General features: G+C 47.5%; 1 protein-coding gene across 1 annotated transcript in view; it reads right to left on the reverse strand.

Moving 5' to 3' along the window:
• The window catches only part of LOC144226950 (transient receptor potential cation channel subfamily M member 8-like), a 16,921-nt gene that overhangs the window by 1,167 nt on the left and 3,708 nt on the right, over window positions 1-12,046 (reverse strand). The window contains exons 2-4 of the mRNA XM_077758431.1: window positions 10,399-10,472; window positions 4,136-4,292; window positions 3,123-3,300 (exon numbers count right to left, since the gene is read on the reverse strand). Coding sequence (XP_077614557.1) covers window positions 3,123-3,300; window positions 4,136-4,292; window positions 10,399-10,472 — 409 coding nt within the window. The remainder of the gene's footprint in view (window positions 1-3,122; window positions 3,301-4,135; window positions 4,293-10,398; window positions 10,473-12,046) is intronic.

Below are 12,046 nucleotides of genomic sequence, written 5' to 3' on the forward strand. Positions count from 1 at the left end.
CATCACAGTGGGGGCGGGGGGGGGGCAAAGGGAATCTGCATCCTTAGCCAGCTTCTCAGGTAAATCTTGTTATGGATAATAGATGCCCGGCCTGAGCCTGTAAGCAAGGTAGGCAATGCCGCCGTGGAAGGCAGAGCTCTCTGCACTTAGACTCCTCTGCCAATGCTATGACCCTGGTGCCTACGATTTAGCTTTCCCTCATAATTACACAGTTTTGCACACTGGTATTTTACGGTTTATATTTGACAATCTTCACAATGTCAAGGGCTTTGCACATTTGTTTTGGTTTGTTTTTTTAAGACATAAAGTAAAGAGCTACTTACAAAATATTACTTAGCACAATGACTGAATCTAAAGTTGGAAGTGACCCTAGTCTGAGGCACTGCCCATGAAGGAATGCAGCCACCCAGGGTGGTCACTGCTGTCTTTGGTTCAGCTCTGGTGATGGAAGGTTCCAGAGTCTCTGGGCAGCTCTCTCCCAATTGTTAGAAAGTCCCTTTGTTCACTATGTGTCTCCGTTCTCTCTCTCTTTTTTTTTCTATTTTAATGTTTGTTTTTATTTTTGAGAGAGAGACAGACAGATAGAACATGAGCTGGGGAGGGGCAGAGAGGGAGGGAGACAGAATCAGAAGTAGCTCCAGGCTCTGAGCTGTCAGCACAGAGCCCAAAGCGGGGCTCGAACCCACAACCCCTAAGATCATGACCTGAGCCGAAGTCAGACTTTTAACTGAGCCCCCCGCGCGCCCCAGTTCTCTAATTGTACTACTGTCTTTGGCGATAAGGAAAGAGTTTAGTCAATCTCCCACAAAAAGTCCTTCCCATATTTGTAGGTAAATGAAGTGTGTTCCTTAGGGCTTGTCATACCCAATTCCTGCAGCCGTTTCAGAGGACGTGAATTCCAGACCCTCAGCACCCAATCTCCTTCCTCGAGAGAGATTTTAGCCATCAACCTCCCCCTTCCAATCCAGGCAATGGTAAGTGAAGCAGCCCAGCATGCCGCCAACACAGAGGACGAGCCTGTCCATACCCAGCGCAGGCCCCCTTCATCTCACTCAGGCCAGAGACTTGTGTCCATTCCGGTGCTATATTCCCAGCACCTACAGTTCCTGACACACAGTAGGTGCTTAATAAGTATTCTGAATGAATGATATGCGTTCAGGACTTTGTAGTAAGGAAGCTGAGCTGCTCATTTTCAAAACAAAGTAATACCTACTGCAGCTCCCTCTGGTGGGTCAGGAAATTGAGAACAAATGGCAACAACAGCCCAGTTTCTACTTGATGTTCAAAGAAAACTCTTACCTGAAATAAGACATGTGGGGGCGCCTGGGTGACTCAGTGGGTAAAGCACCCGACTCGTGCTTTCCGCTCGGGTCAGGATCTCAGAGTTCGTGAGTTAAAGCCACTCATCGGGCTCTGCATTGACAGCATGGAGCCTGGTTGGGATTTTCTTTCTCCCTCTCTCTCTGTCCCTCCCCTGGTCGTGCTCGTTCTCTCTCTCTCTCTCTCAGTCATCCTCTCTCTCTCTGTTTCTCAAAATAAGTAAACTTTAAAAAATAAATAAAATAAAATAAAAAAGATGTGTCCTTAGCTCTACCAGTTAACTCATTTTTTTAACATAGTTTATTGTCAAGTTGGCTAACATACAGTGTAAACAGTGTGCTCTTGGTTTGGGGGCAGATTCCCATGATTCATTGCTTACATACAACACCCAATGCTCATCCCAACAAGTGCCCTCCTCAATGCCCATCACCCATTTCCCCCTCCGCTGCCCCCCTATCAACCCTCAGGTTTAATAAAGAAGTCTTTTAAATATTAGGCTTTGATAAACTGAACCTAATCATGGGGAAACATCAAACCAAATGAAGGAACAGTCTGCAAAAACAACCTGTCTGTGTTCTTCAAAATGTCCTGAAAGACCAGGAAGCTCTAGGTAACAATTCCAGAGGAACAAAAGCCTTTCAGTTGGGTATGACATGACAAGCTAAATTCAATGGAGCCCACTGAGGAAAAGAAAGGTGTTTTGGGTTTTGGGTTTTTTTCTCAAAAGAATAATATTGGAGTAATTAGAAAAATTAAAATAAGGACTGTTTTTTAGACAGCAATATTGGTCAGCTAGCTTTCTCAGGTTTGAAAATTACACTGGGTTAAGTGAGAGAAGAGCCTCATTGAGAGATTCATGCTGACATACTTAGCGGCTAAGACTCATGATGCCTGCAATTTACTCTCAAATGAGTCTTTAAAAGTCATAATATGTGACCATTTTTTTTATGTTTATTTTTGAGAGAGAGAGAGAGAGAGAGAGAGCGTGCACGAGACAGAGCACTAGCAAGGGAGGAGCCAAGAAAGAGGGAGACACAGAATCCGAAGCAGGCTCCAAGCTCTGAGCTGTCAGCACAGAGCCCAACACGGGGCTCAAACTCACGACCTGTGAGATCATGACCTGAGCCAAAGTCAGATGCTTAGCCTACTGAGCCACCCAAGCACCCCATGAGTGACTATTTCAGAAAAACAATAAGATAAATGTGAGAAAATGTTAACAGTTGGTCATTCTAAGTGAAGGATGTACAGACATTCGTTATGGTATTCTTACAAACTCTTCCACAGGTTTGAATTTTTTCACAATGAAAAGTTAGAAAGGAAGTACTAAGCTGCATCTTTCAAGTAACAAAGCCACAGCTCTTTGTCTTGATCTCAATTAAACACTTACCTGGTGCTTACAAACTGCTAAGCACTTATCACTATTCCCAAAAGTGCATCACTGATCTCAAAATTAAAGAGCAAAGAAATTAAACTTTCCTGTTTGATTCGTCCACGTATTCTGGGTAAAATTTTCTATGCAGGAGCAGCAGCAGTAAAAACCTGAGTTGATTCAAGAAAACAAAAGCAGCCACAAGGAAGCTGATTTTACCTTGGGACCCTCACCCCCACCACCTTCCAAAGGTCTCTGCCCATTCATTTGAGGACCTTGCTTTTAAATAGATCGTGATCAACCGTGTGCTTCTAGAGCGTCTAGATTCTGTGCATGAACTGCATTTGGGGGGTTTTGTTGTCTCTGAAGGCGTCGCCCAGCCTCGGTGGCATAACCGCGGTCGCACCGTCCCCGCCCCGCAGGGACCCCGCACCTTTCGACTGTGCGATGTAGATGAGGCGGCTGAAGATCTTGCGCATGCGAGGCTTCAAGGCGAAGTTCTTGGCGCCTCCTGTCACAGAAATGACGAGGTTGGGCGTCTTCAGGTGCCAGTGCTGGGTCAGCAGCTCATAGAGGGTCTCCGCGTCCGTGTCACAGGACAACCGGATGTACTGCGGGGGAGAGGGAGGGCGGCAGGGTCAGCACCTGTCCCTGCAGCCACCTGCTCCTGTGGGAGGGGCAAGCAGCCGTGGGGAAGTGACGAGAAGCACTATGCTGGGGAGAGCGGGAGTGTCACCGAGGGGCCACCCCAGCCACTGCAGAACCTGGGAATCTGTCCTCACGGCTGTGGGGCGCTTGTCAGGTGTCTGAAGCAGAGTAGATGGGATTTACATTTTAGGGGCTCTTCCAGCGCTAGTGCTGATTGCAGACCTGGGGACAAAGCAGCTGTGCACAAGCAAGAGCCACGGTGACAGCCACGGTGACAGCCACGGGGGGGCTGAGGCGTCCAGGCCCAGGCTCCAGGCTGCCTATGGAGGGTACCGCCATGGAGACCCAAGACCCAGGACGATTTGAGGATACCACTTTCCGACATTAAACCTTGTTTTAACACCCCCGTTAGAGCCTGAAATGCAGGTGTGTAGAGGGAAATGGCACCTTGTTCAGGGCTACACGACTTCTCAAGAATGCCACGCGCTCAATTAAATGAGACAATCCACAAAAATGGTCACAGGACTTTTGTAGCCATGGGGGTCAACGCGGATGTTTCGTGGACACCTGCTCAGGGAAGGGCCTCTGAGTGACAGCCGGTCACCAGCTGAGCTTTCCAGTGGCACATAATCTGATCGCAGCTTTTTGACTTTTACAAGGTTTATCTTTTCCTGCAATAGTTTTGGGACTGACTACCCATTTCTCCTGCCTCCATACTATTAGGCAATCCAAGGCAACTCAAAGTAGCCCAAGTTGTGTTAGTATATGAATTTGCTAGAGCAGAAACCCATTGCTCACCTTCCCTTTCTTCCCCAGAGTCTCAAACTGAATATCCCCAAAGGCGTCAGTCGGGAATTCCTTGGTGTGTTTCTTGTAATTCCATTTCTCGTTTTGGTTGATCTGGGTCCCTTCGATGTGCTGGCTCTGGGCATAGCCACACTTGCAAACATTTTCCCTGAGCAGGACGATATTGACAGGAAAGAACAGATTTCATTGAGCCTACTGAAGGAGTTCATCATGTTTTTAGAGGAAACTGCACATGATTAGCTTAAATAAACACGAAAAGAGATATGACCACCAAGTCTTATTTTCAGGCTAGATTCATCATCTCAGTTGATTGTTTAAAAATCATCGTGGTGTTTTATTCCCGCTGTCTACCATCCATCCACCCAAAGGCTGGTTCTGGATTGAGAGCTGGGATATAGGAGTGGCCCCAGGGAGCGTGTCTCTGCGTAAGTAGCCATAAGGTTATTACGGGATTGAGCCTTGGAAGTCTGAAGGTCATTATTTAGCTTCCTGGATGGTTTGTAACACGCAGGAGCTCCGAGGCGGGCCTCTGCTACAGCACAGACTTCCCGAGGTGAGGTGAACCCTTCTCCCCAAGGGACAGTACTCACCAGAGACCTGGGTCCCCTGGCAGGGGCTCAAAGTGACCCAGAGTTTAGAGATACCATCCTGTCCATACTGGACATTGGCTGTTTGGGAGACTTTCCACACTTGGGCTTAGACAAGGACAAATTGTGCGATAAACAAATTCCCACGAAAGGTGCAAGGGAACGAAAATTTACATGTTTGTTAAGTGACGCGTGTGCCTATTATGAAGTTGGAGGAGAATGAAAAGATAGGCAGTAAGAAGTAAAGGATTGAAAATCTGCTCTGAGCAGCGCCTGGGGGGCTCAGTCGGTTAAGCATCCGACTTCAGCTCAGGTCGTGGTCTCGCGGTTCATGAGTTCGAGCCCCGCATCGGCCTCTGTGCTGACAGCTCAGAGCCTGGAGCCTGCTTCACATTCTGTGTCTCCCTCTGGCTCTGCCCCTCCCTCACTTGCACTCTGCTCTCTCCCTCTCAAAACTAAATAAACATTAAAAAGAAAATCTGCTCTGAGTCAGGCCTAGGTTGAGTTCATGGCACCCGGGGACGAACCAGATGGGACGCCGCTCTCCAGTTTGGGGACCTCTCGGGAACACGGCTCCAGGCTGGGAGGGGCAGCGCAGAAGAAGCAAACCCCTCCTCGACTCCACCACAGTCCTTTCCCCCCAGCCCCGGGCTTGCTGAGAGGGTTGGAAGCAGTGGCGCACGCTCTACCAAGGGACTTTCAGGCTATGGCTGTGCCGTACAAGCAAATCAGGGAACAGCAGCCACCGTGACAACAGAAAAAGAAGAAAAATCCAGTTTTAAAAAAATCTAAAAACAAATGCAGTGACTACGTGGCTCCTCTAGCTCGGGTTATGTTGCATCCTGACCATCACGGTCTCCAAAGAGATGAACAAGAACCAGGGCAAAAATGTCAGTGTGGCCAAAGTAACACTCCCTAGTGAGGCACGGCTCACCCTTCTCCCGGTTTCTTTCTGGGTCCCCCACCCACTTGGCTCCCCTATTCTTTCTCCCATCAGTCTTTGGACACAATTCAGAAGGGTGCTAAGAATTCAAAGGAGAGGAAATGGAGCAGGACAGAGCCACCACCAACAAGAGACCAAACGTCCTGATCTGCCCAGAACAATCCCAGTTTATATCTGCTGTTCAAGCCCTGGTAGGGTCAGAGCCTCCATCATGCCTGTCAGTGCTCCAGGTCTCAATAAAATATGTAGTCACCCTAGTCACCAACCTGCTAGAAAAGATGCCCCTTTGGCAGACACGAGCCTGTGACCCCTAGCACCGTTGCGCAGTGCACGACCTGGGCAACCATGGGCAAGCCACGTGGTGACTCTTCAGCAAGGATTCCCTGGGCAGCCGGGGTCAAATAAAGGCATACAGGCTGAGAATATCTGTTAGGGTTTGCTTCTAGCTGGACTCTGTTTTATATTCTCTTTCTTGGCACATAGGTCACTCAGCAAATATCCTCCAAATGAAGAAGGAAAAAATGAGTAAATGAATACATTGATTAGTCTTGTGTAAATCGTTCGTGTCTTAATCATTCCTCAGTGATTTTGTAAACTAGGTATTTTTTGCCTTCCTGAAGACGGGCTTACGTATACTTAACTGTCAAACAGCTGTCACAGGAAGGGCTATATTCTCAAGGTCTTCCTCACTGATGAGTTTATTTAACGGATGGCAAAATGTAGAAATAATTCTAAAAGCACTCGGTGGTAGTAGATCCCATTTTCATTTTACAAAGTCACAAGGGTCGTGCTGCTTTTCTGCGACATCTTCTAAAGATACAATGGAGCAGAAACCAGTCTGGGGAGGAGCTTTTATGATCACGCCAGAAGCAGGCTAATTCTACTGGAGACCAAGCTTCTACGACCCGGAAGCCACTGGCCGCAGCTGCGTCACCTGAACGGAGTTGCTCTGCTAACGGAGACCTTTCTGACGCACTGGACGCCAGGGGTAACTGCCAAAGCCACACAGCAAAAGACCTTATGTGGTGAGGAACAGACATATCGCAGCAGGAACCTTCCCAGGCCCTCACACTTCTCCCGGTGACACTTCGGTGTGGTCCCCACTGGAGAGTGGCGCGTGTGACGTGGGCCCCAGTGAGGCTGTCCCTGCTCCCCAACCCCATCCACGTGGCTGGACTGAGACTAAGCCTTTTCTTGGGTTATGGGTGACATGACTGTTTCCAACTGTGAACCAACCCTTTTAGGTTAAGCTAGCTCGAGTTCCCTGTAACTGAAGGTCCTAATTACCGTAGAGTGTGGAAATTATCTGTGTTCAAAATATGTCTGACTTCTGGCATTTCCTAGGGCTATAAAAATTGAGGCAAAGCCTGGATCCAGAGTCACGCAGCAACTTCACCTCCTTTTCGCAACAGTTCTCTGGGCATCACGCACTTAGGCCAAAAGAAGTCAGTCAACCAGAATTGATCCCAGTTTCCTCAGTGCTCTTTCTTACTAAGTCCCAAGACCCTTCCTGAGCCAAAGCTGCCCCCCAGGGGGTCCCAGAGTCCTCCCCACCAGGGTCCAAGTTGGCTTCCCCTCCTTTCCCTTTAGCTGTTGACATCTTGCTATCTGTTGGGGTCCATCCACACCCACCAAAGCTCAGTGCGGGATTGGGGGGAGAAGTCCCTGCCCCACCTGCCCTTCCTACAACTGAAAACAGACTCTTCAGCCCTTTTCCCTTCTAAGGGTAGGTGTGTGCCTCAGGTGACCTTGGCTGAGAGAGGTGCTCGGCTCCATTCTGATGGCCTGCAGGCTGGTAGACCTCTACGCAGCAATTTGCATGAATTGGTTCACAAAGAGAGAGGAGGCCAGGAAGGCATTAGGAGCACAGATACCTATAGGAGGGGCAGGGGTGACCGAGAGGGGAGATGGGGCAGACGGGAGAACATCAGGACCCTCGTTCTACCTCTAGGACCAAGTCTGAAACCTACAGAGCGACACGGTCAATAAGGCAGCCGTGACCCATGCGTGGCAATGCCATTTTATGTTTAAACTAATTAAAATCAAAACTAAAGAAATTCACTTCTTTGATTGTACTAGCCACATTTCAAATGCTCAATAGCCGCCTGTGGCTAGTGACTACCACCTTGGACAGCGCAGATGTAGAATATGTCTATGATGGCGGAAAGTTCCATTGCAGAGAGGAGCTATAGAGAAAGCAGAGTTCTCCTTACTTCTACCTACAATGCAGCAGCATGGCCAAAGCAATGCGGACTGAAAAGAACAAACCCAGATCGGGGTCTTCCAGCCTCAGAAGTGCCAGGAGGCAGCCCCGAAGCTGGGCAGCAACGTTTCAGAAGGCCCTCAGCAGTAGGTGCAATGGTTGGCTCTCACTCCAGGGACTAGTCAAGAAAGGAGTAGAGAGGAGTGACTTGACCAGTCTGGGCATAGCACATATGAGCAACCCCAGGAATTCTCTGGGGAGACTTAGCCTGTGTTAGCTTGTGTGGGAAGCAAGCAAACTCGAGGTATCAATATCAATTGTCACTTCATTTGATTTCCTTGTCCAATGGGTGATTTGGATGACACCAAAGTATTCCCACCATGGATGGAGAGATGACAGTAATAAATATGGGGAAGTTCAAAGAGTATAGAGTCTTGACCTTGGTCTACAACCTTGTGCCCTTCCAATCAGAAAACCCTGAGGCGTTCCGGTCTTCAGCTTATGTTGCTGAAAGTGGGGGCTGCTCCCCACACCTCCCTTTGTTTCTGGCCAGATTCGAGCGGTCATCAAGCACTTTAAGGAGGGAAGCTACAGGTTTCCCTACCTGGCATCCATTTCCTGGTCTGCTAGTAGGAGCACCCTGATTTCCCATCGCTCTCCACCCTGGGTCCGTGTGGACATGATACCCAAGCTTGGCCAATCAACACATCCCATTCCCCAGCCCCAGGGATTAGTTTAGAAGTGGGCACATGGCCCAAGCCAGGGCAAAAAGAACCATGACATCAGTCCAGAATTTCTGGTGGAATTGCTAAGAATGAGGCCCTCTTTCCCTTACTGGCAAAATGGTAAAGCTGGTAACATGTAAGATATGGTGATTGTTAAGAGGCTCCCCGCTCAGAGGACAATAGAAACGACAGGTGGAAAGAGACAGCATCTTGGTGCTATTAAGCTCAGGCTCTGGATGTGCTTTTCAGCCAAAATGTCCCACAACTGTCCCTTTTACTTAAGCTAATTAGCTTGGATTTCTGCACCTAAGAAATTGTTGAATGCAGTCTGCCTGAGCCATTGTCGTTCTTAGAAAGGGTGGAGGCAGGGGACAAAAAGAACACACAAGTTAGGAATCAGAAAACCTGGGTTCAATCCCTTATCCATCTCCCACTGGCCACATGACTTTGGGCAAAATACTGAACTCTTGGGGCTCATGTGTCTAGTCTGTCAAATGATAACAGCAGCTACCGTGAAGGAGGGTGGGGGGGGTTGTAGAATTAGCAATCAAGTATATAAGTCCTTATGATATAGCAGGTTCCCAATAAGTAACTGTTGAGCGAATGAATGAATCCAAACTGTATTTTCTACCCGTCAAACAAATACATTAACAGCAAAATCTTTCATTGAAACATCCAGGGAATAAAGAGCTGACTCATGAAGTTTACACTCCGTCAAAATGACTCACACTGAGTACATTTACACCAGTGACAAAACAGAGATTCTTAGTTTCTCTGATGTGCCTTTTCTAATTCACACGAAGCAAGAAAACACATTTATTAAGAACCTTTTGTGCCCTGAGGCACTATGGGAGGTATTTTATGCGTTACTGCATTGAATCCTTACCACAGCCCACAAGGAATACTTTGCTAGCATTTTAGCATCAGAGAATTCGGTCCAGAAAAAAGGATAATTGCCTCAAGGTCACGCAGGGAGCAGGGAGCAGAGCCAAGGTTGGATCCAGGGCTGGTTCTAACACACCTGCTCTTGCTTATTCTTACATCCTTCCTCTGTTCTCTGCCTCTGTTCAGCAGGTCAGTGCTTTCATTATAAATGACAGCAGCAACTATCTAACCAATGAAGAATTAGATTCTTCTCTCAGCAGCAGGCAATAGAGGAAAGGCAGAGGGGCGGGGGAGAGGTGGGTAGCACTAAAAATGTCTCATCTTCTATGCGAAAGATTAGCAGTCAGCTCATTCACTCACTCGCTCATTAACGAACATTCACCGAGGGGCCCCCTGCATTCAGAGTCGCTGGGGTCTGCTCCCCATGTTTTGAAACCCAGCCTTGATGCTACAAAACACTTGAGACTCTGAGTAGATGAACGCCCTATTGGATGGGAAGGTCCTACATCAACAGCCTAACAGCGGAGCCCATCAGACGGCCCACTCAAGCCACGGGGTCACCCATCAACCTCTATGACACAACAACTTTCGTTGCTGTGGCCACTCGGGGGAGGGAGGGCTCCCGGGCTCGTGGGAACACCGAAGGGGGTGACAGCCTCTCCCAGAGCCTCTACCAACTGTTGTCAAAAGCTAAAAATATAAAACGAAATGGTACCACTCTAGGGACCCGCTCCAGGGACCGAGTCTGAGCTACTTGCCAAATTCTTCCTGCTCATACACCATTTCTGAGAATTGCAGGATGAAAACAACTTTAATAATGAACTAGTGAACATTTGTCTGTTTGTTGTAATGGTTGTGAATAATTCATCTTCCAACACGGAGACCAAAACGGAGGGAAAATAGATACTCACGTGGCTTTGGAATCTTTGGTAAAGAAGACACATTCCCGTTTCTTAAAATTTGCTTGAATAAAATTCACCAAGTCCTTTGGAGAAAGAACGTTGGACAGCATATCACTAATGTATTTGCACACACTGCTCTTATTAACAAATACTAAAAATGATCTAAGCTTAATTCAAAGGTTTTAAGAATTTACCACACATTCATAGCACCCGGCATCCGTTGAGAGTAGGCAATGAGTTTTAAAAGAGGCATACATTTATTTTTTTCCTTTTTTTTTTTGACAAATAGTTTATTGTCAAATTAGTTTCCACATAACACCCAGTGCTCATCCCCACAAGTGCCTTCCTCCATGCCTCTCCCCCCTCCCCCCCACATCCATCAGTCCTCAGTTTTTGTCAGCATTCAAGAGTCTCTCATGGTTTGCCTCTCTCCCTTTCCCCACCATTTCCCCCCTTCTTCTCCCCCTTGTTCCTCAGTTAAGTTCCTCCTAATTAAAAGAGGCATACATTTAAATTTTATAACTAAATGCAAATTTTTCTAAGTCAACTTGGAGTTATCTTGTAATAAATGTCATGATACACATACAAATTATGTTTTTCCATCTCTAGGACTACCAAGGGATTGTAAGCATTTGTTGATAGTTTAGCATAAATAATGTATCAAAGCCGATTCTCTTTCCTCTTACACTTGCTTTTCTAAAAGAGACATATTCCAAAGACTCCTCTGGGCTTGTACTTTCTCCCCCATGGGCGAGGTGGTAAGGCATATCCAGGACCTCATTCTGAGAAACAACCACAATTTTTTATACACCAAAAGCTTCCCATTAGATGGGAAAGCAAACTACATGGGAGGAGATGAAGAATACATTAGAAAACACTACGTTCCTGGGATGCCTGGGCAGCTCAGTCAGTGGTGTCCGACTTCAGCTCAGGTCATGATCTCACGGTTCGTGGGTTCAAGCCCCACGTCAGGCTCTGTGCTGACAGTGTGGAGCCTGGAACCTGCTTCGGATTCTGTGTCTCCCCCTCTCTCTGTCCCTCCCCAATTCACACTCTGTCTCTTTCTCTCCAAAATAAATAAACATTCAAAACTTTTTAAAATAAAAGTTAAATAAATAAAGAATTTTAAAAAGAAGAAAACACTGCACTCCTCAAATGGAAGACTAGAATTGCAACACATATCATTGGTAGAGAGACTATATGAAGGACTTTAAATCACTAACAACAGACAACCTGTGGAGAAAATGGCAAAAGACGTGAGCATGGATCAAATAAAAGAGGACACACAAATAACCCACGCATGTGTGAAGAGAGGCTCACCGACATCAGCCATGAAGCAAACATAAGGTAAAACCACCGTGACTTCTCGCTGTACACCCACCAGGTTGGAAAAATCAAAAAGGCTATTGATACGGAAAGTGGAGGAAGGGCAAGGCAGTGGGGCCTGGCGCCCACTAGGGGTGGTTGAGCACCCTGGTGCAGCCACTCTGGAAGAGGGTCTACCGTGACCAGCAAACATGACCCTAGGGATCATCCCCTGTGGACACAGAGGTAGGGCTGCCCCATGGAACATGAGCCTGCAGGCCGAGAATGCCTGGTCACGGCTGTCAGCCTTCGGGGCTGTCTTGCCTGGGGGATTCGGGGGGGGGGGGACCGG

Source organism: Crocuta crocuta, unplaced genomic scaffold (assembly GCF_008692635.1).
Source record: "Crocuta crocuta isolate KB4526 unplaced genomic scaffold, BGI_CrCroc_1.0 scaffold290, whole genome shotgun sequence".
NCBI classification, from domain to species: Eukaryota; Metazoa; Chordata; class Mammalia; order Carnivora; family Hyaenidae; genus Crocuta; species Crocuta crocuta.